Source organism: Strigops habroptila, chromosome 4 (assembly GCF_004027225.2).
Source record: "Strigops habroptila isolate Jane chromosome 4, bStrHab1.2.pri, whole genome shotgun sequence".
Taxonomy (NCBI): Eukaryota; Metazoa; Chordata; class Aves; order Psittaciformes; family Psittacidae; genus Strigops; species Strigops habroptila.
This window is the reverse complement of record NC_046358.1, coordinates 82431322-82451999: the sequence shown is the minus strand read 5'-3', so window position 1 is coordinate 82451999 and position 20678 is coordinate 82431322. Positions and strand designations below refer to the sequence as shown.

The 20678-nt window shown below is 55.5% G+C and overlaps 2 protein-coding genes across 8 annotated transcripts in view; one reads left to right on the top strand and one right to left on the bottom strand.

Moving 5' to 3' along the window:
- TNRC18 (trinucleotide repeat containing 18) overlaps positions 1-8352 on the top strand; it is a 56715-nt gene extending 48363 nt beyond the window's left edge. For all 5 annotated transcript variants that reach the window (XM_030483494.1, XM_030483492.1, XM_030483493.1 and 2 more), the window contains 9 exons: positions 394-511; positions 796-871; positions 1160-1268; positions 1990-2106; positions 2234-2398; positions 2916-4210; positions 4543-4779; positions 5255-5329; positions 5905-8352. In XM_030483494.1, the coding sequence (XP_030339354.1) occupies positions 394-511; positions 796-871; positions 1160-1268; positions 1990-2106; positions 2234-2398; positions 2916-4210; positions 4543-4779; positions 5255-5329; positions 5905-6111 (2399 nt within the window). In that variant the 3' untranslated portion in view covers positions 6112-8352. The remainder of the gene's footprint in view (positions 1-393; positions 512-795; positions 872-1159; positions 1269-1989; positions 2107-2233; positions 2399-2915; positions 4211-4542; positions 4780-5254; positions 5330-5904) is intronic.
- Positions 7914-20678, bottom strand: SLC29A4 (solute carrier family 29 member 4). 3 transcript variants are annotated; one of them, XR_003991043.1, is made up of 12 exons: positions 15194-15330; positions 13138-13307; positions 12670-12801; positions 12444-12557; positions 12237-12365; positions 11716-11790; positions 11105-11370; positions 10888-11023; positions 10458-10645; positions 10000-10240; positions 9359-9925; positions 7914-8300 (listed from the first exon to the last, which is right to left on the bottom strand). XR_003991043.1 is itself a non-coding variant. In XM_030483496.1 (12 exons), the coding sequence occupies exons 3-12, from the start codon at positions 13295-13297 to the stop codon at positions 9783-9785; spliced, it is 1584 nt and encodes a 527-aa protein (XP_030339356.1). In that variant the 5' UTR covers positions 13298-13307; positions 17733-17891; positions 20645-20678; the 3' UTR covers positions 7914-9782. The 3 variants fall into 3 exon arrangements, 2 of the variants coding, with proteins under 2 accessions (XP_030339356.1, XP_030339355.1); XM_030483496.1 differs by lacking the exon at positions 15194-15330 and adding exons at positions 17733-17891; positions 20645-20678 and having other exon boundaries at positions 7914-9925; XM_030483495.1 differs by having other exon boundaries at positions 7914-9925; positions 15194-15343.

Below are 20678 nucleotides of genomic sequence, written 5' to 3'. Positions count from 1 at the left end.
AGGAGGGTTGTGCTGCTTTCACACATCACTTACCCAAAGCCATGAGGCCTTGGGGTGGAGATGCCACTTTTCCAGTCAGTTTGGCTTACCAGAAACAAGCCTTATCAGAGTAGTCCAGTCCATCTAGATCTGAAACCCAGTCTCTGAGCTGCCCTATTTTCATTAACTGGTGTATTATTCTTACTAAAGTGGGGCACTTTTTGTTATTAGCAAGAGGGCAAAATTTGCTGCTGCCAGGAGACAGGGAGAGAGAATGAGCCCTTTCTGCAGAGGGCTTACTGGTCTTTTCCTAGGGGAGGGGAATGGGAGGAGTATAAGGTTTCCTTCTCCCCTTGCTGTTGCTTTTTCCTGTATGGTGCTCCCTAATCGCCATCTTGCTCCACCACCTCACAGCTCCCCGCTCCTGCATAATCGACAAGGATGAGCTGAAAGATGGTCTGCGTGTCCTCATCCCCATGGATGACAAGCTGCTCTATGCTGGCCATGTCAAGACTGTGCATTCACCAGACATGTGAGTTGAGGGGTTGCTGTATCCACCTGGACTCTGCCAGTGAATGGGGACATCACTGATCCCGGGATTAATCTGGGGGTTGTGTAGAGCTGGCAGGAGAGAGACTGACAGAGCCTGGCAGTGCGGGAAGGAGAGTTCACTCTGGTTTGTCAGTGCTGAAGAAGGTCCAACTACCTCTCATTAAATGTTCTCAATTAAACTGGTGATAGGGCTCAGAGGGAGGTGGCAGCTGATCAGGGTGTTGTCTTCCATGTGCCGTGTCTGACGGGGCCTTTGTGTTTCAGATACCGTGTGGTGGTGGAAGGCGAGAGGGGGAACCGTCCCCACATCTACTGCCTGGAGCAGCTCTTGCAGGAAGCGGTATGTGAGGCCAAAGCAGGTGATTGAGCCCTGGTTTGGGGTGCAGGAGGCTTCCAGCTGGGGCTGCAGGGATACCCTGGTCCTGCCCCATGGCAGTGGGCACTAGGCGTGTATGCCAGCGAGGATAGTCCTTCGCACTATCCTGTGAGCAGGCAGGAGGGCATTTCCCAGCAGCAAAACTGTCCCTTGCCTTCTCCAGCGCTGCTTTTCTCCACGCCAAGTGTGGTGGGATGGTGTGTGCTGGTGTCAGGAACGTCAGTAATTGCCTTCTTCTTACCCCCTGAGCAGATCATCGACGTGAAACCTCCTTCAGTGCGATTCCTGCCCGAGGGCACGAGGATTGCAGCCTACTGGAGCCAGCAGTACCGCTGCCTCTACCCAGGGACAGTTGTCCGAGGTAAGGCCACCCTGACTGCTCTGTGCTGTGAACCAGGGATGTCTCAGTCCTGTGTGTCCTGAGGGATGTCAGGCTTGTCTGGGGATGCCCTGAGCTCTGCTGTGAATGTCCTGGGGGTCAGAGACTGGCCCCTTCCTCTCCTCTGGGTCGTGATGCTATTTCAGTAACATCTTGTTGGTCCAGGAGATATGCTCTCATAGTAAGAAGTCTGAGCAATTAAAATACCAATATTCAACACACTAAAAGTCAGAAATAGCTTCAGGCACCAAAGATTCTTAGGTTGTGGAGGTTCCTAAATCAGCTGCACACTCATAGCTTTACGTCTGACACTTTCAACTCCCCCATCTGGTCCCATTAAAAAGTCTGTGAAGATCCCTGAACCTGCCATGGCTGACCTGCCATGGCTGGTCTTGTTTTTGGGCTCCTGGTTGCACTATGCTTGTATAAAGGAAGAACTACTTATAAACCAGTGAAGCTGATGCAAGAAGAGATGGTGGGAATACAGCTTATTTCTCTTGGAGAGAAGGGGGAAGGCAGCAGCTTGTGGTTGCTGAGAGGAGTGACAAAATGCTCTCCCTGCCCAGCCTAGGAGAGGTGGGGACAGGATGCTTTGGAGCTGTTCAGGATCCCTGTCTTCCCCCATGTCCCCACTTCCCTGACAAGGGCTTTGCACTCTGATGTTTGTCCCTAATCCCATCTTCTGTTCTCCCCCAACCCACAGGAGCCCTGGATCTGGAGGAGGATGGTGATCTCATCACAGTAGAGTTTGATGATGGGGACACAGGACGTATCCCACTGTCTCACATTCGGCTTCTCCCACCTGACTACAAGATCCAGTGTGAGTCTTGCTGTTCAGTTTTTTGCATGACATTTCCCTCACTATGAAATACAGAGAGTTTCAGGCCACCTCCTTCTGAGATTCTAGATACCCGTTATTTGACCACATTTGACCATCTCTGTTCCAGGTGCTGAGCCTTCCCCAGCCCTTTTGGTGCCCAGCACCAAGCGCCGTAGCCGTAAATCCAGCAAAGACACTGGAGAAGGAAAAGAGGGAGCTACACTGGGGTCAGAGGAGCCTGTATCAAAGGGCAAAGGACGAGGGAGAAAGCCAAGTGTCAAGGCGAAAGCTGGTAGGTTGGCACCGCTGCCAGACTGGCCCATTCCTTGGAATTGAGATTCCTTGCACAGCTCCCCATAGTTATCCCAAAGCTAGAGCTGTTCTTGGGGCAAGAGTTGGAGGAGAATGGATGCACTGCTTAAGTGCTGAGCATCCGTGCATCAGCTTGCTCTGCTGTGGCTACAGTTTGCAGAAGGCTTGCTCAGAACCTGGCCTGTGCTGCGAGAGCCCGGTCCCATTTTCAGCTGAGCATCTCAGCAGCCATCAGTTGGGCCAAAGATGCAGGAGATCTGCAGTTTGGTTCCCCCGCAGTTGAAGCGGCATCGCTGGGCATTGCCCATCAGCTGCTCACAGGTCAGGCTGCCTATTTGAGTGAGCAGTGAGGACCTGTGCCTCCTTGGGGATACCTAAGCAGTCAGGAACAAGCCAGTCTTGGCCAGAGACTGGTCAGCGTTGGTGTCTGGTTATATCTGAGCTAACAAAGCCCATCTGGATGGATAACATACCTTTGTGTTTCCTCCCCTCTGCAGAAGAGGCTGCCTTGCCAGAAGAGAAGGATCAGGTTGAGTCTTCACCTGTGACCTCCTCAGTCCCGGAGAAGCCAGCCTGCTTGGGCAAGCCAAGCATGAAGGGGTCACGTAAATCACAACCGCTGCCGACTGGAGGCTCTCCTGCTCCCACAGAGGAAAAGAGGTCAAAAGCCAGCAAAATGAAGATCTCCACTAAGCTGCACAGCCCCCCACAACCCACTTACCAGCCTGCTGTGTTTGGCAGCATCCTCAGCACAGAACCCTACAGTGACCTCCCCGGGACACTGGCTGCCTTCACCTCCAGCGATGCTTCAACGTCAAAAGCTAAGGCCAAGAAAGGACGGCCCACAGAAGAGACGCAGGAGTTTGCCACCATGGTCAAGGCTCAGAGAAAGCATGAGAATGAAATCCTGATCAAGCTGGACCATGAGGGTGTGATGTCTCCAAAGACAAAGAAGATGAAGGAGGCGATGAGGATGCTGGAGGACTCATCCCTGGCCGGTCACAGGGATGGCAAGAGTCTCTTGGGGCTGGGCTATTCCCCTGCAGTGAGTGTGGAGGGCAAGCAGAAATCTTCTCGAGCCAAAGCAGCTGAGGGAGACCCTTCCCCTGCCAGCTTCGGAGGGAAGTTTGATGGCTCAGCAGAGAGTCTCACTGCTTCAAAAGACCAGGAGGAAAAGGCAGCAGCTCCAGCAGCCGTGGAGGAGTCTGAGAGCAACAGCAGTGACAGCAGCTCAGAGTCAGAGGGAGAAGAAGAGACTGAGAAGAACCGAGGGGAAGCCCAGGACAGCAGCTCAACCAGCTCAAGAGCATCCACACCCCTTTCCTCCTCCAACTCCTCCTCCTCTTCCTCTTCTAGCAGCAGCTCCTCTTCCTCCTCCTCTTCCTCCTCCTCTTCAGCCTCATCAACCTCATCTTCATCGAGCTCCAGCTCTTCCTCCTCCTCCACTACGGATGAAGATTCCTCCTGTAGCTCTGACGATGAAGTAGCTGAAGCCCAGCCAAGTTCCTCGGTGCAGCAAACCCTCCCCCCTAAGCAAACCAAGCAGGCAGGGAAATCCCGCGCGTCCTCCCACCCCCAGAGCCAGAAGCAGCCGGCACAGCAGCCGGTGCAGCAGCCGGCACCGCAGCAGAGCGGCAACAAGAGCAGGCCCAAGAAGCGTGAGGGCATCCACCTGCCCACCACCAAGGAGCTTGCCAAGCGCCAGCGCCTGCCTTCCGTGGAGAACAGGCCCAAGATCGCGGCGTTCCTCCCCGCGCGGCAGCTCTGGAAGTGGTTTGGGAAACCCACACAGGTAAATGGAGCCTCTCCTGCTGCTCCGTAAGTGCTCGGTGCTGGTGTTTGCCTTGTGGTGCCTCTTACCTGTGCCCTTTCCCTTCTCCTGGGGTGGTGAAGCTCTGCTGGTGTGGTGTGTGCCCAGTCGAGGTCTCTAGTTTGCAAGGAGATTTGGGTTGGCCTTCACCGTGTCTGGGGGAGCCACGGTGTGTCCCTCTGCCTGATTTCTTGTGGGAGTGCCTGAGGATGCTGTGGATCTGCCAACAGCGAAGGGTGGGATGCGGGACAGCGGTGGGTAGGGAAAACTGGGGTGATCCCTGGTCGCTCACCTGTGTGAATCTCTCTTGGCAGAGACGAGGAATGAAAGGGAAGGCCAGGAAGCTCTTCTACAAGGCCATCGTGCGGGGCAAGGAGATCATCCGCATTGGAGACTGCGCGGTGTTCCTCTCAGCCGGCCGCCCCAACCTGCCCTACATTGGCCGGATCCAGAGCATGTGGGAGTCGTGGGGGAACAACATGGTGGTCCGAGTCAAATGGTTTTATCACCCAGAAGAAACCAACCCTGGGAAGAAACTCAACGAAGGCAAGGTAGGCTGGTCTCCTCCGCTGCGAGCTCTGCAGAGCTGCTGGTTCCCTTTTGATTCCTAGGATGAGGAGACACCCATGGCCCAGTTACTGGTACCATAGTGGGGATTGGCCCCATCATTTCATGTTTTGGGGGCTGCCCTTGGTGTGGAAGAGCCTGGTGTTTACCCCTTGAGCAGGGAAGGGTGGGTTTTATCGTGCTAGGAAAAGACTTTTGTAGGAAATAAAGGGTTTTTTGTTGGTCCAGAAAGAGTAAAAGAGTGTCAAGAGCCAGATCGAGTTCTTCTGCAGTATGAGTGGCCTGGTGCTCAGCACACATGTACAGTGTGATTTGCAGTAGGCTCTTAGTATTTATTACTAGTAGCTGGGGACAAGGGTTGAGGTTTTAAAGGTAGAGGTGGTGGTAGGAGGTGATAGGATGGAAACCAAACTAACTCACCTGCTTTTCATTTGTGCTTTCTCTTCCACCTGGACACAGCGCTGGGATCAGAAATCGGGCAGGAGTCTGTCCACAGCTTTGCAGGCATCCAACCAGAGGAAGGACTTTATGGAGGTGAGGCACTTTATGGTGAGGTTGGGGGATGGCTGGGAAGGGATGCTGGGCGCTCTGTAACAAATGCTGCTGGGGAAATGCCCCCTGAGCTTCTCTGGCTCTTGCTTTTTGCCTCAGCTGCTGAGTCCTCAGTACCCAGGACTTTGGATGGGTGTTTTGGGAGGGTGGGATTAGCTGCAGGTGCAGGGTGTTGGGAGGAACAAGGGGGTGGTATCCAGCACCCATCTCTGCATTTGCATCCTTGAAGTGAGGATGACAGACTCCTGGCTTCCATATCCCCTTGTGTGTGTGCTCAGCAGCCACAGCATTCCCATCGGTGGGAGCTGAGTGGAAGCAAGGGCTCAGGTTTAGTATGCTGGATGGGTTGTGTCCATGCTGTCTGTGGGACTCTGCAGATTCCCAGTGTCCCACCCTGAGGCTGGGAGTGGGGATGAATGGGGAGTTCTGCTTAAGTGTGAGCACAATTCCCAGCCAGTTGTGATGGATGTTTTCCCTGCATGTTGAAGATGATGCTGTGAATGCCGTGAGATCTAACTGCTGCTTTTCTTTCCATCTCCCTCCTTCCTGCAACGCAGCGAGCCCTCTACCAGTCCTCCCACGTGGATGAAAACGATGTCCAGACCATCTCACACAAGTGTCTTGTTGTTGGTCTGGATCAATATGAGCAGATGCTAAAGACGAAGAAATACCAAGACAGTGAGGACCTCTACTACCTTGCAGGGACCTACGAGCCCACTACGGGCATGATCTTCAACACCGATGGGGTCCCTGTCATCTGCTGACCGCCCAGGGGACACGTGCCACCCCCTGGGAAGGGACAGGACAAACCTGAGGACGTGCCTGTTCAGACGACATGATTGTTTCTTTCAATGCTCATGAATTCTGTGTCACACTACAGACAGGAGAGCGCGAGAGACACGAGGAGGAAGGAGAGGGCTGAAGGAAAGGGGTTGGGGAAGCAGATTTAGGACTTGAGGAAGATGCTGTTGGGAGGTGGTGGTGCTTGAACCCCAAGGCTCTTCTGGAAGTGGCTTTAAGTAAGGTGACACTTGACCAACTTCTCCCTTCCTCCTTTTGGTCCAGGAAAGCACATGGGTCTCGTGATCATTTCACCAGCGGGACCCCCCCGGCAGGAGGGATCCCTTTTGTGTCATTTACCCCCATCAGTAACTCGGAAGCCGCCTGTACGTGGAAGGACACCTGGTAGCCTTCTGCGGATGCTCCTCTCCGTCCTTATATTCCCTTTCCTGCTTAGTTCCGCATGACCCTTTAGGAAGGACAGGGTGAAAGAGAAAGGAGATGAGTCTCTCTCAGCGCCTCGTCTCGATCCTCTTGGCGCCTTTTTGCAGTTCCCTTCCCCTGGAGGCCCCAGCAACGTGGAGCACGAAGGGGCAGAGCTGGCCCCAGCATAGAGGTGGCAGAAGAGATCTCCGGGCTGGGAAGACAAGCCAACATCCAGGCTGGGATGCTGCCTTCCCACTGCCTTGAACAAATGGTCTGAACCCACTTTCCCTGTCACTCTCTGTCCCTCCTGCCCTGGAAAGGCGCTGGAGGAGCAGGCGCATGGCGAGGGGGTGACACTTGGTGAACAAAGAACTTGTCTTGGAGCGTGCAGTGAAGGGGGCAGGAAATCACTGGGAAAAGCTACTGCTTGGTGCTTGGAGTGCAGGAGACCATTGGATTTTGGCATCCCTCGCCCAGCTTTATGCCCCATGCCTTGCCTGAGCCGAGATGTGGAGCTGCTGGGAAGCCCTCGCCCACCATTTGAAGGGAATGAGGATAGAGTGTGAAGCCTGACCATCCCCACCTGCGGAATTTCCACAGCCAGAGCCCCCCCTGCCACGCTGGGCTCGGGATGGGACCATCCAGCTCACTCCATCCAGCCGTCCAACCTCCCCACAGCTCCGGGAGAACCACCACCACCACCACCATCACCTCTGCAGAGCTGACCCACTGCCTCGCTCCCGCTGGGCACATACCTTTGGCATCACCAGGGTTGGGAGAACCGGAGGAGAACCCACGCCACGATGGAACATCCTTGCACTTAAAAACACAACTCCAAGAGACGCACTGATCTTTGCAACCACCGACTCGCACTACAGATTGCCAGGACGCGGAGCGGGGCCTGGCCCAGGCTCCAGTGGGGAGACATTTAGGACAAAGATAGAAAACTCTCCACCCTGGTACTGGAGACTGGAGGCCGGGACTCGGTGGGGGGGGAGAGGGCCACCCCTGCAACGTTACCCCTCGTCGTTAAAACAAACCCCATGGTGCTGAGCTCGTACCATCTCCATCCCGGGCCACCGGCGCCGTGGCGCATAAGCGCCGGTTCTAGCCTGTACAGTTTTAATGTACCAAAAGACTCCTTAAGCCCCTCCTGTATTATAAGTCTTTAAATGGATTCACCTTTTTAATTATAAATATAAATATATATATATAAATATAAATATAAACTTTTTAAAACTGTGAGGAAAAAAAAATTATGAAATTATAAAAAAAGAAGAAAAAAAAAAGGCAACAACAAAAAACAAACCCCAACCGACTCGACCCCCCCAACCCCGCGATGAGAGAAATGAACACAGTCTGACCTTTAGAATCTTATTTTTTATTTCCTGTTGGATTGTGATTGTAAATGATCTGGGAACAGGCACACACACACCCCCCCATACACCCCCCCCGCTCAACGTGTACTGTACTTGTAGAAGCAAACCGTGTGAGCCTATTTTAAAGAGCGAGAGAGAACGCGCGCGCAAGAGAGAGAGAAAGAGATTTTATGCTAATGTTAAATAGAAAGCACTTAAAACCCACTGCCTTCTATGGAACACAAGGATATTTCAGACAATCGAGAGGAAAGGAGAGCCAGGTTTTTGTCTTTTTTTTTTTTTTTTTTTGGTTTATGTTTTTTTGTTGTCGTCGTCGTCGTTTAAAGCGATTTTTTTGGCATTCTGTTTGTTGGAGAACTCCGTGTGATCTTTTTTCATAAAAACAAAAAAAGAAAATTAATTGAAAAAAAAAAAAAAAAAACCAACCGAAAGCATTCCCCACGAAGCATCTTTTCTTTGTCTCACTTCTAACAGCCGGGTTTTGCCTCCCCTCGGTGGCTCAGCTCTGGTCGGGGTAAAGACCTGACCCAGGCGCTGAGTGGCACCTTAGGGAAACCGCCCTCCGTCTGATGGTCCCTCTGATGGACAGGATGGACCCTGACACACAGGTCCTGTGGGGCAGGAGGGGTGCGAGGCCTGTGGCTACACTCCTGAACCCTGAGCCCTGCAGGGATGATGTTTTGAGGATGAAACGCTGGATTTGCTCATTCTGTTGGCGCTTGGCACAGCGAGACCCTGCGGTGCTGGTGGTGCCAAGCCTGGTGCTCGCTGCTTCCCCCAGCCCTCGGGCTTTGCTTCCTTGGGAGGTGGCACCAGAATCCTGGCACAGAGAGGTGCTGCCAGTCCCAAAAGCATCAGCCTCGGGTGGTGGCACCTTCTCCAGATGATTTTGGCTCTGCTCAGCCCATTCCTGCTTGCTGCCACCTTCTGCAGTGGTTTTTAGGCTGGCAGGGGTTCGATGGGACCTGGTGGCAAGTCCGGCTGCCCCAGGTGACAGAGGGGACACTGGAGATGGGGAGCAGCACAAGGGGCACCCCAAGACCCCACAGGCCTGGAGCAGGCATCACCATGTGTGTGGTGGCCAGCTCAGCCAAATTGGGCATCATTGCAAAGACATTTGCTATGGCATCAGCTTCGCTTATGTCCCTTGCACTAAACCCTGAAGCTCAGCAGTGGCATCTGCAGTGCTGTGGCTTTGAGACCCACCTCTGCCCCATTGCAGTGGTGCAGGGGAAGACAAGACCCTGCCTCTTTCACAGTTGGGGGGGGCCAAAACCAAAACACAACCAAAAAAAAGGTATTTTTTTCCAACCAGCAGAAGTGAGTTGGGTTTTTAACACAGCAATTGGCATATCTGGGTTGGGGGATTGTGATTTCAAGCTACTGGTGAAAACCTACAGCACCATCAATGAAGGCTGACACCCACCTAAGAGCCACTGGGGACTGAAGGAGCTTTTCCTTCCTCTCATGCTGCTCCTCTTCCTCACCAGCTCTCCCATCACCCTCCTCCCCAGCGCTGGTCCTATTCCCTTTGGCATTTGGCAGTATTTTCTTCTTCCTGGCAATGGCTTGGCTCAAACAAGAGGAGACACCTCCTTGCCTCCACTAGAGATGGGGAGCCCCCCAAGAGCAGTGTCACCCTAAAAAGTGGCCCTGTGCAGTGCCTGTCCGGGCAGCACAGGCTGTTTCGGGATGCCACAACCCCATGCCAACAGGATTCTGGTCCCTGTCTTTGGGACAGCTTTCTGGCTCCAGGCTCCCTCTCCATGGAGGGACATGGGCCAGGCAGGGCGATGGGGACCATGGTGGGAAGCAGGTCCCATCTTGTCCCCATCACCCTGCGGTGGGGCTCAGTACCCCAACGTAAAGGAGCTGTTGGAGGTCTCGGTGTAGAAACAGCTGCTGTGGGATGTACTGGTGAGGCTGTAGGCAAAATAGGCCACGGCCGAGCCCAGCGTCAAGCCTGTCATGTAGGACACGGTCATGGTGTTCCCTGTGGGAAGGGACACAGGGTGTCAGGGCACTCTGGACACCCCACATGGGATTCCCGCGAGGTCTCGGTCTTACCTGCCAGCTCCCGCTGCTCCGGGCTCACTTTGCCAGCAGCCAGGATCATGGGAACGCTGCCGAAGTAGCCATTGGTGATGCCCATGAGGAGGGAGAAGATGCAGGGCCAGGCGGGGTGGCCAAAAGTGGGCCTTCCGTTGGGATAGACGCACATGATGAAGAGGGGGATGAAGACCACGCGGAGGCAGGAGTAGACGAGGAGGTGGGTCCCTCTCCAGTCATAGGGCAGGGCGGCCAGGATCTGCAGCGAGGGGCAGGGACCATGGGGATGGTGAGGAGGCTGGGGAGGGCAACGTGGTGCCCAAAATGGGGCAGCAAAGTGATGAGATAGTGGAAAGACCAACTGCTGCAGAAGGCCATCTTGGCCATGGGGTGGAGATGACCCTTGGTGGAGCCAGGCGGCTTTGGAAGAGGACACAGAAAGGAGCCCATTGCGTTGGTGTTGGCCTCTCTCCTACCTTGCCGACGAAGTCGGAGAGGTTGAAGATGGCCATGATGAGGATGGGGAGCCACTCGCCCAGTGTGCAGTTGTGGATCTCTGACTCCAGCCCGGGAAAGAGGCACAGTGTGATGAAGTAGGTCATGGCGATGGACAGCATGTAGGCCCAGATGAGCCGGGACACGACGTAGCGGTAGAGCAGCATGTCTGGCAGGGATGGGCAGCACAGCTCAGCCAAAACCTGCAGCGCCCCCCCCTCGCAAAGCCTCAAAGCCTTGCCTGAACCCCAAGGGGTGGGTGGCTCTCTAATCTCATCCAAAGATGAGATTACCCCATGTTTTTGGGCATCAAAACCAGGATGACCCTTGCCCAACTCCCTGGGCCACCAATTGCTCATTCTCCCCTGCCAAATCACCCTGTTGGCTTGACCCCCGAAGCCCATCACCCACCTCTGAAGCTGGGCCAGCTCCTCTTGATTTTGGGCCGAGGGACATCGAAGCGCATGTAGGTGCCGCTTCCAGCCAGCTCAGCTTCGTGGCCTGGGCTGCCCCGGGGGGGGCTCGGCTGCCCCCGTTGCCTGTTCTCCTGGATGGGGGGAGAGGGGACACCAGTGCTGCGCTCCAATGGGACCCCAGGGGCCAGCGGGGGAACCCGCCCTTGGCTTACGAAGCGGATGTCCTCCGCCGTGACATCGTGGTGGACACGGTATCCCGTCCCATTGTCACCAGTTCCCCGCTCCTCAGGGAGACCCTTGCAGGAGCAGGAGGTGTAGTAGCGGACGAAACGGGTGCGCTTGACCAGGAGGTGGAGGATGAAGCACGTCAGCTCCATGCCGATGGAGATGAAGAAGAAGATGACCGTGTTCTCCTTCTCGTCTGACAGCAGCAGCTTGGTGAAGATACGGCTGAGCGAGATGATGACCCCAGCGGTGCCTGGTGGCAGGGGAGAGCTATGGGCTCAGGGACCCCCATCAGCCCCCCAACACATGCATGTGATACCTCCATGTGTGGAGGAGACACCAGTGGTGCTATTGGGGTGATGAAGCCAGCTCTGGGCAGACATCTGTACCCCAGCTTGGTGTGGCAATGCAAGTGATCTAGAAACCATTAAACACCCCAGTTTGCTGGGGAGCACCCCGATCTGTTGGCAACCAGGTTGGGCTGTGCTGGGGACAGCAGATCTGACTCTCTGGGGCACGAGGAGCAGGCACAGGAGGGTCCCCCCGAGCAAGCCCAAGTGCTTAGAGGTGGACATGGACTGTGGACGCAGGTACTTACTCTCGCCCGTCATCACTCCCTGTGTGTAGCGCTTGGGCAGCAGCCCCGTGTAGCCGTAGAAGCTGGATTGCTGCACTTCAGGAGAGATGCACAGAGAGGAGAAGGAGGGATTATTGCAGCAGCTGAAACACCAGGGAGGGGGAAGAAACCAACATGCTCTGCCACCCGGGAGCTGCCTCCTTCCCAAAGCAGCCTTGCCCCAGAGCAGGAGGCTTTTTGCCCTCCCTTGGATGCCCCACCAGGAAGGGGCCACCAGGAGCAGGGACTTGGGAAGCCACCATGGTGGCTGAGATGATTTCAAAGCCATTGTGGTGACCCAGATTGGTGTTGGGAACCAGTGCACTGTTTGGTGCTGGTGCCCCTGGATGGAGGTGGAGGGGATGGAGCAGGGATGTGAGGGTCAGCTTATAGTGATTGAGATTATAGTGTAGCAGGAGACCACGGCCCTTGGGGATGGGGCTGTTTTCCCACCCCTATCTGAAGGGCTGTGCTCACCCCAGCGCCACCACTGTCCCACATACCTGTGCAGCCAAAGGCCACCACCCCGACAGCCACCAGGTTGATGGCATAGGCTTGCCTGCGGCTGAAGAGCTCCAGCCAGACATCGCAGATGCTGACAAAGAGCAGTGGCCCCAGGGCAAAGAGATAGCCTGCGGGTGGGAGATGGAGGTGAGTGATGGGGAGACAACACGGGGCTGTGCCGAGGGGTGCAGGGACCCCCCACTCACCCACAGAGATCCGGGTGTGCAAGCTCAGCAGCTCCACCAGCGCGTTGTTGAGGATGACGGCCACCAAGGCCACCAGGATGTAGGTGAGGCTCATGTCGAAGACGATGGAGGTCCCTGTGGAGGGGCAGATGATGGGGAATGGAAAGGTCCGGCTCCCCTGGAAGTGGGGCCAAGTTATTCCCAGTTTTTGGATGCTTAGGAAGTGCTGCTGCTGCTGGAGACCTACCTGGGTATTTATGGTGCAGATAGTCCACATCGGTGATAAAGCTGTTGTACGGCAGGAGAAATCCCACCCCGGCCAGCAGCATGGCGAAGTAAATCCCATGGTATCGATCCTGCGGCTCAGGATCCTCTGAAACTGCTCCGGAAGGGGGAAGAAAGAGAACAAACCCAAACATGACAGTGTCACTGCTGCACCCTTGGGACCTGCAGCAGATCCCAGCCTTGATGGTGCTTCCACATCCACAGCACAGCACCCCACAGATCCCACTAATAAACAGGCCCAGGCCAGGGAAGCTCCTCCCCTAAATAAAGGCATTTCACACGGTCCCAAAAAAACAGGTCCCAAAAAAAAGGCCATTTAGACCATTTTGTGGCATTTCAGGCCATTTGTGGCTATTCAACCCATCCCGAGAAGCTCCTAAATGAGTGGGAAAGCAGCAAGGAACCCATATCTGGGCTGTGCCTGCCTCACCCGGCTCCATGAAGGTGAGGACGCCCTTGGCCTGGCTGCCCCGCTGCAGCTCGTCCTCCTCCAGCTGGTAACTGTCGAAGCTGAAGCTCATCACCACATTCCCCTCCGGCGTTCCCGCTGGGCTCAGCTCCTTGAAGCGCTCGGATCCCACCGAGCCCATCGTGGGCAACCTGAGAGGAAGAGCGGTGACAGGGGGTCTGCAAGGGATGGGTGACCTTGAGCCTTCACCACCCCGCTGTATCGCTGCAGATCCTATGGTCTTTTTCCACCTGGAGAGATGCTTTCCCTAAGGAAGAGAGGGGTCTTGGACCCCCCGGGCAGGAGTTTGGATTTGAGTGGTGAGTGAAGGGATCCACTGGGATGCTCCCAGTGCCAAACACTGCTGCCATTTCCAAAAGCAATTAGAGAAATAATTAATGGGTGAAAAGCATTCCCGGAGGGTGGATGTTGGGGAAGATCCTCGGGAAGCTCTTACTCTGTACAAGCAGCACACGCTTGCTCTGGTTTATGCCCCTTTTGTGCTGCCTGTGGCTGGGGCAGAGCCATTGGCCTCGGAAGATGCACTCCTACAGCCTTTCCAGGGAGAAAGGATGGGATGGGATGGGATATGACCTGTCTTTTAAGGTGAATATTCCGTATCTTCTCCAAGGGACCATGCACAGCAAGAAGATACAGTGAGCTGCCAGAGAGACCAGAGCAACCCAAGAGGATCCACATCAAACACATCCCAAAACGAGCTCTCCAAACTGATGCTCCAGTATCCAGGCCAGAGCCTCCCAAAACACAGTTCATCCCTCTGGGACCAGCCCAGGCCCTGGGGTCTGCTCTGCCTTACCGGTATCAGTCGCTAGATGCCAGCCTGCCCCTGCTCCCGCAGCCCACCCGGCCCGGAGCCGGAGGGGGGGCTGCAAACACGATAAATCTCCTCCAAGGCAGCAGGTTGAGGCAGGCAAGGGAGGAAAAATCAATGGCAGTGATTTCGCTGCTCTCCCTGCCAGACGTGGCGTTTGCAGGAGCAAAGGGGTTTGCCAGCATCTCCCTGACTGTTAGATTTGGGGGGGGCCCTGGGGTGGGTGTCGAATGTGGTACCCACTGACCCTGCAAGCACAATACTAGACCCTAAAACGCATCCACTCACTGTGCAGCGCTGCCACATCCCTGAGGATGCACAGAGGCCACAGCGCTGGTGGGGCCCTGGATGGGGCCAGGATGGGGTCCCCATCCTGCACCCGAGACCCCCTCCCCATCCCAGAGCATTACGGGCAGAACATCCCAGTGGGGCAGGTTTTGGCTGGGGACATCACTGCTCACGGAGGAGCTGGTTGTGATTCCCACCACAGAGCACCCACCTGCACCTGCTGCTACCCCAGGGAATAAAACGCCGTGGGAAGCATCCCCCTGGATGCCGGCAAAGCCTGTTGCAGGGTGTTTCCATAGCAGAGATCCCAGCCGGAGAACATGCTGCCTGGAAACGCCCCGTACCTACTGTGGCCCAAACTTCTTGGGGCCAGGAGGAGAGCGGGATGCGCTGCACAGCCACGGTGCTGGACCAGGTCCGCCTCTCTTGCTCCGAGCATCCCTGCGCCGTTGTAAATCGGATTTTCCCCTCCCTTTGGATTTAAACCCGTCTCCATGGGTCTTGGGCCCTGCCGGCCCTCTGGACCCAAGGTGGGAAAGGAAAGGAGAGGGTTCTCCATCATGGCCAGGGGTTGTTGATCTCACCCGGGGACAAGGCAGAGCGGGGATCCCATCTCTGCTGTACCCCGCTGCCGGGGCACCGCAGACCCCCCCCATCAGGGCAGAGAAACGATTTTCGCTCCGTCAAAAGGGTCCCCCGACATCTTGCAAGCAGGGAAGTTGCAACGAGGAGCGGGAATTCCACATCCCTCATCCTCGAGATGAAGAAGCAGCTCCGCGATGGAGGGAGCCGGTGTCCTGCCGCGCACGGGGAGGATGCCCAGAGCAGGGAGGGGATGATGGATGGTCCATGGGGCTGTGGGATGCAGCTTCCCCCCCCGTACCCCGCCGTGCCCAACAGGTCGGCGTCGGCTCTTACCTGCCTCCGCCGCGGCGGCTCTGCGGCATCAGCGCTGCGCCCGCCCCGCTCAGCACCGGCGGCCGCCGGGCCCCGGCCCCGCCATACGGGAGCCTCGGGGCGCGGAGCCGGCAGCGAGTGCGGCGGCTGCGAGCGAGGAGCGGGGCCGGCCCCGGCCCTGCCTCCGCCCGCCGCTCCTCCCCGCCCCTCCGGACCCCCCCGAGCCCCGGGGGCCGCAGGAAGGGGTTTTCCAACGAGCAGAGAGCATCCCTACCCCGGTCTATAGGTACCGTCTATAGGCATTGCCTATAGGTGCTGTGGGGGGATTTTGGAAGCCTGGAGGTAATTGTAAAGGTGGATTAATTAGGAAGAAAGCCCTGGGAATTTCCTTTTGGATAGGTTTGCATGGATAGGGTCCTTCCCGCCCTGCAAATGGTTTTGGCATAAGAGGGGGGTCAGCATCGGCTGGGATGCACAGATAGGTGGATAGAGAGATGGACAGAAGAACAAATGGCTGGACAGGAGGAAGGAAGGATGGAGGACGGATGGACGGACAGATGGATGGAAGCTCTGGCTAGCACAACACAGCTTTCTGGGGAAGCAAGTGGGGTATCTCTGTTCCAAAGTGTGGGAGCAGAGAAGGGAGGGAACCAACAATATGTGGGGCAGTGAGGACCAGGAGAGAAGATGCGTATCCCCAGGGAGATGCTCCAGGCAGAGACACTGAGGGTGTCCTCATCCCTCCTGATGGGTGAGCTGGCCAAGGCTACAGGCAACATCACAGGGACTGGATGCTCCTGGGCTTTCTTACAGGAACAGCAAGGGACTGGGGGGGGGGGGGGGTCCCACAGCAGGTGCCCCCTCCCACCTTGCTGGTTGAGAGCCCCCAGGACCAGCCCTTGCTGGGCTCTGCCCACCCGGAGCACGGGAGGATGGCGGCAGCGGGAAGGAGGCACCGTCCGTGCTCACACACTGTGGCTGCAGCGCGCCGGGCTGGGAATGACAATCTTCTTGCAGTCAATAAATGCTGCGTTGTGTAAATCAGTGCACGGGGCTGCTCACACCAGAGGAAATGAGAGATGAAACCGTCTACGGCTCCTCAGCCCCCTTCTGTCAGGAGCAGGGCTGAGCCAAAGGGGCTCCTGCAAATCCATCGCAGGCAGAAAACAAGCCAGGTGGAAATTTCCATCTTTTGTCCTCGGCTGAAATAGCCAGAATTTGGCTCAAAACAACCCAGACTGCTGCGCCAGGCTCTGCCCGGAGCCAGGGCCTCAGCTTGCCCTGCTCCCCCCTTGGCTGAGCACTCACACAGCTCAGTGCACTAGTGCAAGGGGGAATTCGGCTGGGTTTGTTCAGCTCTCATTGGACAGTGTCATAGTAAAATCTCAAAGCACCTCACTCCTCTTGGGGTTTGAGGTCCCCTCGCTCTATACCAGACCCCACCACCCTCTTCCAGGTTTAAGAGGCTTAAGAAACAGGGGGTGACTGTGGTGGGGGTTCCAGCCTGGCTGGCACCCAGACAGTGTGAGAGCTCCACTAAAAGAGCAGGATGAGATGAAGCATATGTGCTCTCGCCTTTTCACGGCTCACCGCTGAGGCCCTGCTGTTTGCCAGGCAGCATTACTCACTGCCTTCCACAGGGATTCTCCCCAGGAGCTGGTTCTCCCCATCCCGAAGCCCCAGGTATGGAACTATAGGGGGTCCTTTAAGAGCAACTGAGCTCAGGGGAGGATCTCAGCTCCCAAATGCATTTGGTGCTGTCTGAGCCACAGAGGAGATGCTACAACCAAACACTTCATGGCAAAGAACAAGCTCCTGAGTTTCACCATCCTGTCTAAAATCACGACCTCCTCATCCCTATTTTGGGGTACAAAGGGGTTCCCTTTCTGCTATGGGCTGTGCTGGGGTACCCAAAGAAGGTTCTATGTCTTGGAGGGCTATGGGAGACCACAGCGAGATGAGTCCATCAGGGTAAACTCCAAGTCCTTTTCTCTCTGCTCTCCCTATCCCCAAGGGCAGTGCTAGCCCCACACACTGTCCACCCATCCAAGGTGCCCGAGCACGGGCAGGCTGAGCTGCCCCTGCCCTATGGGGCCATGGGGGGATCCCATGAGCTGGGCTCTCCCTAGGTTTTGCTGGGCTCTTCAATTTTTTAAGCTGGCCCTGAATAATTCAGCTCTGATAGAGCTGGCTCGAGGTTGGTGAGCTCAGATGCTCCTTGGGTTTCTGCTTGACCCACTTTAACAGCCAGGAAAGCCTGCCAGGCGCGATGCTCTGAGTGCAATGGGACAAAGCTGGCCCAAAGACCCCATCCCATGCACACATCCCCATCCTGCACCCTCCATCCAAAACCATGGACCGACCACAGAGCATCTCTCACCCATAGCTTCTTAGAGGTATTTCTGCCTTCTCCCCTTTTCCTGCCTTTCCCAGCTCCTGGCATGAGCAGTTACAGGCCAGCGGTGTTTGCTAGGTTACAAGGAGGGATTTGCTCCGCTCCGTGAACCAACTAACACCCTGCAGCCACCTTGCCACGGATCCTTGCTATTCAGAGCCTCACCTCGCTTGCCTGGAGCCTGGTCGAGCACTGATTAATCCCACAGGGGGGAATAAGATGCTGCTGGTTCATTTGGCTCAGAGACGCTGGATTAGGATGGTCTCCAGGAATCCTCTGTGCTGCAGCTTTTTCTTGCCCTTCCAGCTTTGTTAATCAGTGCTGCTGTGGAGGTGAGAGGAAGGAGAGACCCTTCAGGTATCTTTAAACCCTTGGGTACTGCGGGAAGTGGCTGTCCCTGATATCCCCATCCCTGTGGGCACAGCCATGGGCCATCCCTTGGTTAAGGAGTGACAAAGCAGCTCCTTAACCAAACCATGCTCACCCTGGGCACCCTGTGCCCAACATCATGTCCCCTCTGGACCAGCCAGGGTGAGTGACACTGTACCTGTGGCTGGGACCAGGCATAGGGATGAGACATCCGAACCTGCCCCAGCACCCTCAGTACTCCCAGGAGCGCTGCACATCCAATCCACCTTTTCCACTTCATGGGAAGGGAAGGCCATCCCCAAGCCTGCAACCCCCTCTTGGAAAAGCTCCTTTAAATAGCATCACAGCCTTCGCATCCTTCCCTGGGGTCTCTCCCAATGCCAGCCAAGCATGCAGTGCCGGCACCGGGAGCATCCTCCGCAGCACCGGTTTTGCATGGATAGAGTGGAGATTAATCAGGAATGTTGTCTCTTGGCTGGAGTCACACTTGGAGGATTATCGGGGCCTGCAAGGAGCAGGGAGCAGCCAGGGAATTTGTTCAATGCAAGCAGAGGGTTTGTCACAATCCGATTGCAGGCGAACAGAAATCCCCTGTGCTGGCGGGAGCGTGGCAAGGGAATCCAGGGGGATTAACTGAGTTTTCCTCAAGCTTTGCAACAGGACTGGGGTGGATGGAGGAATTTCTCTCAGCCCAAAGCACTGGGTGTAAATGCTCTGGGGAGCATCAGCTTTGGCGCGCCCAGCTCTCATCCCAAGGCCAAAGAGCAACTTCTTCCATGCGGATGCCCTGTTATCTGGGTGCCCCCAGATAGGCTAAACCAGCCTGGGAGAGTGGGACAAACCCATAGAGGATACCACAACCTTTGCATGTCCCCCCCCTCCCTTCTTTGCTGGAACAGATTTGCATCCCTCACTAATTAATCCAAGAGGAGCTGCTAATTTAGTTCCTTGATTGCAACTTTGCATAATTGCTGCATGCACGGGACGGGATAAAACAGGAGACAATCAGCGGTGGGTGCAGAGGAAACAAGGGCAGGGAAGGGCTGGTTCAGCTCCCACTCACCAGGCTTTTAGAGACCCAGGCTGGGAGAAGAGATCTTCCTTTGGAGATAGACAATGGTGACAGACACTCTTGGGCCTGAGTCCCTCTGGTGATGGGGAAACAGGGAAACCCCAAGTTCCAGGCAATACAGCCCCTTGTATTGTGCTACCACGTGCTGCCCTCCTCCCTGCGCTTCCCTTTTCCCAGTGTCCAAGTGGTTGTCTGTAGGCTTCAGAGTGAACACTCCACCAAGGTTGGAACTGGATGATCTTAAGGTCCTTTCCAACCCAAACCATTCTAAGGGGAGCAGAGCAAATGCATTTCCCAGAGGCAGTGTCCCAAGCTTCTCCCTCACCCGATGAGTACATTTAGACCCTATGGGCATAAAGGCTGTTAACCACCCCTAAAACAAGACCCAGAGGACAGCAAGCAAATTGATACTCTCATTGATTTGAGTGTTATTTTACCACCTTCCTCTTCCCCCTGCACTCACACAGCACACACAGACATACCTCCCCATCACTCTTACACCTCCAGCACCCCAAAAGCTGAGCGACGGGGCAGCAAACAGCAGCAGACAGACCAGCCCCATGCTCCCTATTCACATCCTGCCCTGCAAAAGAGAAGAGCTACTTTCAGCTCCAGCCTTTTCTCTAGACAAATGCAGCTCCCTTCCCTGGCCCCATGGCGAGGGCTGAAAGGGGGCTGGCCCCACCACCCCTCTTAATCAGCGGGGACACGCATGAAGCCTAATGCTGTCGTGAGCATCTCGGAGCTATTGACACACACGGTGCATTAAACGCCTTATAGAGGATTTGCATAAGCTCAGGGAGGGAGGAAGAGCACGAAGAAGTGTCGACAATGGGCAAGTAAATGCATTAAAGTGCTGGGGGGGGGGGGAAGAAATCTGATAAAGGAATAAACCAGTTAAGGGAATATATTACTCATAGCCCAGTTATTCAAATCCTGCCTTATAGGAAATCCTCTTAAAGCGATCACCTGATTGTGTGTTAAATTCCTAATTGAATAATAAAGGAATTATGTATTTCTGCCATAAAGGCACAAAGATGGGAGCCCACGTGGACGTTCATTTGGGGAGGGGTGTGTGGGGAGAAGGGGCTTGGAGGAGCAGCACCATACAGGAGGGATGTGATGGGAGATCTGGGGCTAAGGGGTAATGGCACTGGGAGGGATGCCTTTGAGGGCAGCAGAGGAAAGCTCTGCTGGGATGGTTTGAGGAACGATCAGAATCACAGCATCATTATGGTTAGAAGGGAACTCTGGACATCATCTGGTCCAAAATGATGGTGCCCAGGGGGAGGAGAAGGACCCGATGGATCTCCAAGGCTCCTCCAGCCCTGGTTGCTGCAACATCCCGAAGGAGAAAAATGCACCAAAGGTGACTCCATCCCTGGAGCTGCAGGGAGCACAGAGCCTGAAACCAGCCAGGATGTGGGCAAAGGGAGTTTTGGGGGGTTACAGCAGCCCCTGGAGCTACTGAGGAGCAAAGGGAAGGGGTAACCCCACTGCTGCCATAGGTGCTGCAGCACCGTACCCCCCACTTTTCCCACCCAGGGCTGAGGGTGACGGCAGCATCACCGCTCCTGCCCTTCCGTGCTCTAAATAAGATGCAAATACATAAATAAGGAAAAAAAAAAGGCATCACCTGGCACTCGAGAGGTGATGGAGAACAGCAGGAA

What these genes read in the sequence shown, in the direction of transcription:
- SLC29A4 (XM_030483495.1), bottom strand. Translation starts at nt 15,222, where the DNA reads ATGCCGCAGAGCCGCCGCGGCGGAGGCAG. An exon ending in AGCCGCCGCGGCGGAGGCAG is followed by an intron (nt 13,308 to 15,193) that starts GTAAGAGCCGAC and finishes TCTTCCTCTCAG; the next exon opens with GTTGCCCACGATGGGCTCGG. An exon ending in CCTCACCTTCATGGAGCCGG is followed by an intron (nt 12,802 to 13,137) that starts GTGAGGCAGGCA and finishes CTTCCGGAGCAG; the next exon opens with TTTCAGAGGATCCTGAGCCG.